The following is a 5,411-nucleotide window of genomic DNA, read 5'->3' as shown; positions in this document are numbered from 1 at the left end:
ATATTACTTAGTATGGTGATGAAAAATCTGAATAGGAACCTTCCAGCTCAGTAAGCAAACTTCCATTGACAATCGCAATGTTAAGAGTATGAATGCAGCTGGCAGGTGCAACATGCTGATTTTCATTCATGCGCATTTGTACTTGGTACACAGAGGAAGCTCGATTATTCAAATACTGGATTATCCGGCAAGATCACAATGTCCTGATGCTCGGCTAAACTAAGTTATCCGGCATTTGGTTATCCGGAGTTCGATTAACCAAACAAAATACGCCCAGCCTGTGTCCTTCGGATCATAAGAGGTTCCTCTGTATTTCCATCAGATGTGTCGGGAGTCTATAACCACCTCCCATTCCAATACTCAACGCACACAAATTATTTTCAAAAAACTACAAATGTTTTATTACAGATCATTCAGTGTTCAAGAATAGTCAACTTGTAGAATACAAATACATTTCATACAAAACAAGACTTCGCAGGTAGTTCAGATCCCAAAATCATCCAGTATTCACTAAGGACCTATGTCGCTCCATATTAACTTTGAACACATTGCCTTTTATCTCAAAAACCCAAGACGACTAACAGCTTGGAACAGTTCTCTCGATTCATCAACTCTGCCATGGTTTCAGCAATAACTGCCATCTTCACTAGACTCGTTCTAAGGCTTCGAGCATAATAATGCTGTTCCCACGAATAACCTAATGGATGAATGGAAACAAAATTAATATGTGCACTGAAAGAAAACCAAACAAGTACATTTTCATGCTGGAACAACCAGCCAAGAACAAGCTACTGTTCCTCAAACTTTCTGTGCCGGACTTGTCAACAATACAGGGATCCAGAGGGCAAACCCCTCACCCATTTGGAAATCGTTTAAGAGATCTGAAGGAGCAGGCGACTACGACAGAAAACTGCCATGTCGTTTGATGAGGAGACATAAGTAACAAAGGAGGATCACGATCCAGGGCAGCACAGCAAGAAAGAAGAACTGCAAAAATCTCAATTCTGTGGTGCATGCACACACACTCCTGGTTCTCAAGTGAAGGGACCTCTATTCAATTGCCAAGGCACAACTATGATTTCATTATTAAACATAAAATGAATACATAGCCATGCTCCAACAGCATTAGCACAGTCTGGAGATTTTGAAAGATGGATAGCCCTCAGCAGTTTACAAAACAACAAGGATAATTTAACTGTGGTTCCTGAGTATAACCCATAGTAGTTGTATGAGCATTTAAAAACAAGTGCTGCACTTTCAGTGTCACTGGACACAGTAATGAAATAATTCTCAATCATCATGATCATTTCATCTGCAATGTACACTCCGGTTCAACTGTGCTTCATTTGCTAAAATGAGGGAAGGAACAAAAAGATCAAGGAGATCAATCAATGGCTGAAAATTTTGTTGATTGTTCAGGAAATCAGGTTTTGGATAAATAGAATGTATTTTGGGACAGTAAAGATCTGTTGAAAAAGGATGGGTCTAATCTGAACTGGAAAGGGATCAATATCTGAACAGGCAGATTTGCTCATTCCATTAGAGGAAGCTTTATCCTAATAGAGAGGGGGAGTGGAGGAATTCTAAGTAGCAGTGTAAATACAAAGATTGGTGGGGAAGGTTATGAATGTGAAGAGAGCACATCAGTTTGAAAAGAAAGACAAGAAAGAATCAGAGTCTGAAGAACTAAACTGCATTTATTTGAATGCAAGGGGACTTATAGTTAAGGTTGATGAACTGAGGACATATTTAAGAAGATGGGATTGAGACATCATAGCTATTAGAGAAACTTGGCTGAGAGATGGACAAGATTGACAGCTCAAAGTTCCAGGTTTTAGATGCAATAGGAAGGATAGGAAAGGAGGCAAGAAAGAAGATGGGGTGACGTTGTTAATTCAGGAATACATTATCGCTGTAATAAGTGAAGACGTTTCTCAAACATCTGTGGGGCAGGAGATAAATGGTAGGGGGTTGGAGGTGAGTACCTGGGAACGTGGTAGGTAGATGAATGTGGGGGTCAAAGTGATAGGTCAGAGACTAGGGTGGAGTAAATAGATGGGAAGGAAGGTCGAGAAGGCAGTGCCAACGCTTGGGACTGGGATAAGGGGTGTGTGTGTGAGAGGGGGGGGTGGTGGAGGAATAAGGAAACCGGTGAAATCCACATTGATCCCCGAGGGTTGGCGAGTCCCAAGGTGAAAAATGAGGTGTTCTTCCTCCAGATGGTTAGGGAATGGTGATAGAAGTCGCCCAGGACCTGCATGTCCTTGGCAGAGTGGGAGGGCGAGTTGAAGTGTTCAGCCATAGGGCGGTCGGGTTGGTTGGTATGTGTTTGGAGCACTGCTTGCAAGTAAAAGGCACGTCTGATAGGCTAGATGCATGAGAGAGTGTGATGATGAGAGTTCAGAGGCATCACGTTCCTGTTAGAGTGAAGGCGAAGGTTGGTAACATGAAGGAACAATGAATGAATAAAGATATTGCGTTCTAGTCATGAACAAGAGAACCTGATCTTGGATATGGACAACTTGGTTCAGAGCAAGAGAGCAAAGGCCCTCTTAAAGATCAAGGACATCATCTTTGTGTTGAACCCCTTTGGGAGAAATACTAAATGAATATTTCACATCAGTTAAGTTCACATTACAGAAGACAAAGTTCAAGAGGTCTTAGAGAAGATAAAGGTGGATAACTCTCCAGGATGTGATCTGATATATCCCAGAAAGGGAGGAAACTATGAGACCCCTTGCAGAAATATCATGTATAACTACGGTTGAGGTGCCTGATTACAGGACGGTGGTTAATCTTGTCCCTTTGTTTAAGAAAGGTTATAAGGAGAAATGGGGAACTGTAGACCTGTGAGCCTGACTTGGGGTTTGGGGAAATTGTTGGAATTATGGACATTTAGAGGGGCAAAAAATTGATTAGGGCTAATCAGCATGGTTTTGTGCATGTCTCACAAACTTGATTCAGTTTTTTTGAGCAAGTTACCATAAACACTGATGGAGGCAGAGCAGTAGACGTTCACTATGGTTTACCAGGATGTTGCTGGGAAGAGGGTTTGAGTTGGACTGAGTAGGCTGGGTCTTTTTTCACTAGCATTGAACGTTAAGAGGCAAGTTTATAAAACAATGAAGGGAACAATACAGTTAATTGCAGTTACCTTTTGCCAAGGATGAGGGATTTCAAGACTCATAGCACATTTTTCAGGTTAGAAGACAGAGATTTAAAAGACAAGAGGGCCAAATTTTTTTTAAACTCAAAGAGGGCAGCTCGTGAGTGGGATTACTTCCTAAGGAAGTGGTAGATGCAGATACAAACACAATATTAAGACGACATTTGGTTAAATACATGAATAGGAAAAGTTTGGACAGATCTGGGTCAGGGGCCGCCAGGTGGGACGACTTTAGTTTGGGATTGTGGTCAGCATGGACTGGTTGGACCGAAGGAGCTGACTCTGTGCTGTAGGACTGAGTGTTCAGTTCTGTTCTGCAATAGGGACTGGGGTTCTTTTGGGTCATTCAGCATAGTTCTAGGGTCACTGGAGTCCAAAACATGAAGGAGACAGTGTGGACTCCCTATTGAATTGCAGTTTTTAAGCTTCACATTGTTAACTGTTATACTCATATTGTGCGGGGAAGACTGAAGTGAAGACCATTTAGATATCTGCATGCTGTCAGAACTCAGAAGGAAGTTCCAAGAATGAGTGGGCACAACTTGGTATTGGAGTCAGAACTCAGTTGTCCTGAAGCTGAGAAAATGAGAAGGTCGCTGACTGCGTTGGTGAGAGCAACTGCAGGCATAAATACCTCAGTGCAGCTGAGAGAGGAGATTAAAAATCTGACAGGAATCATTTCTGCTGAATGCAACAAAACAAGATTGGGCCTCTCAAACATCCAGCAGCAGTCATGGCTTGGTGAACCTCATTATTTTGTCAAAAGGCAGTGCTGTGTCTGAGGGAGCATGGCTTCCACAGTTCAAGGGAGCATGGGCCCAAGCGAGGTAAGCGACTGACCCTCACCTGAGAAAATCCATGACAAAACAGTTGGAGATGTAGCATGAAGGACAAATCAATGGAAGTGAAGAAATGTAACTCGCTGCAAAATTACATCAGATTTTATGACCGACTATGCATCTTTTATTTGGGGGGTGGATGTGGCAATGCTGATTAACACGTGGGATCGGCTTTGATCAAATTTATTGTTTGTGCTCTGGGATGCTTGATCATTGTATGACCAATGTTAAAACCTGGGTGTGAGAAAAAAAGTTACACGTGTTGATTTTGTCAATGTCTGAACATAGCATGTCAAGTTTCTTCTTGTTTGTTTAAGATCACATGGCTTTCACCTCAAGTCCTCAGACCCCCCTTTCAGGCCGCTTACTAGATCCTAACTTGAATTTGCCTTTCTGCCCTGGGATCACCACAGTCAGTTCCTGTTGAAGGCCAACTTGACCTTCCAATGACCCACTGAAACACCCTGTGGGTGGCTTTGAGTTGGAGGTTTTCCTTCAGTCCCTGATGTGTCAGGGCAGTGCAGCAATAAGTCCGCAAACCAACTGGTTGAAGGACTCTTAAATGGGAAGAACTGAGTTACACATACAAATGAAGAGGAGACACTCAATACTTACCACCATACCAATATTGTTCTGCTGTCCACCAGGCGCCATCTCGACTGACTCATCCACCACAAGATTCATGAAGGGATCGAATCCACGCAGAATTCCTTGTACATGCCTCCCACCATTCAGTTTGACTGAATGAGAAAACAAAGGCTCATGAGACCCACAACAAAAGCTTTTGTCGCCAGCACCTCCATTTGTTTCACAAAGCTGTGATACGCTATGATCTCTGCACAGACCACGTGGAACTCTGTCAGTTCCACAATTCATCATTGCAGGGTTGGCCACGAGTTACCTTCCAACTGACTGTCCACCTGGTTCTGCCAATAAATTGTCAACAACTCACTGACAATTGCGATGTCAGTGCACTTCCCACCATTTTCAGTTCAACACCATGAATGAAGAAACTATCAAATCAAACCAAGGTTTTGAACTTTGGTAATAACATCAATGAAAAAGACTAAGTCAATTTTCCTTCGGATTCATTTCTGGTCAAAAGCATTCTCGCTGCTCGAGCAGCCTCAGAAGCAATACAGAGAAATCAGCCTCCGAAACGCACATCTTTGACCAAATACCAAACTCATGAGGATTTATACCACCTTGTGAAGATGAAAGAGGTTTACAATATAGCTGTGCAATTTCCGACAGGTTTGTTTACAGTTTGATTCAAGGTGAATGCCAGCCTTTACTCTAATATCGCAGAACCGAAGAAAAGGTCCAATCAAGTTTGAATGCAGTGTTGACGAATGCAATGTGATGAACATTTAAGTTAAAAGGGGAACTAAATCCCAGTTACTGTG

General features: G+C 42.4%; 1 protein-coding gene across 1 annotated transcript; it reads right to left on the bottom strand.

The window, feature by feature from the left end:
- Positions 1 to 374: 374 nt before the first annotated feature.
- On the bottom strand, positions 375 to 4,896 carry LOC122543024 (small nuclear ribonucleoprotein G-like). Its single transcript, XM_043681201.1, has 2 exons — positions 4,621 to 4,896; positions 375 to 697 (listed from the first exon to the last, which is right to left on the bottom strand). The coding sequence occupies exons 1-2, from the start codon at positions 4,882 to 4,884 to the stop codon at positions 647 to 649; spliced, it is 315 nt and encodes a 104-aa protein (XP_043537136.1). The 5' UTR covers positions 4,885 to 4,896; the 3' UTR covers positions 375 to 646.
- Positions 4,897 to 5,411: the final 515 nt, after the last annotated feature.

This window comes from Chiloscyllium plagiosum, chromosome 42, assembly GCF_004010195.1.
Source record: "Chiloscyllium plagiosum isolate BGI_BamShark_2017 chromosome 42, ASM401019v2, whole genome shotgun sequence".
NCBI classification, from domain to species: Eukaryota; Metazoa; Chordata; class Chondrichthyes; order Orectolobiformes; family Hemiscylliidae; genus Chiloscyllium; species Chiloscyllium plagiosum.
This window is presented reverse-complemented; position numbering and strand designations above follow the sequence as displayed.

Excerpts from the sequence above, each read along its gene's own strand:
- LOC122543024 (XM_043681201.1), bottom strand. The coding sequence starts at position 4,884 with ATGATGAATTGTGGAACTGACAGAGTTCCACGTGGTCTGTGCAGAGAT. Across the intron at positions 698-4,620 it reads AGAACAATATTGGTATGGTG|GTTATTCGTGGGAACAGCAT; the intron begins GTAAGTATTGAG and ends TTCATCCATTAG.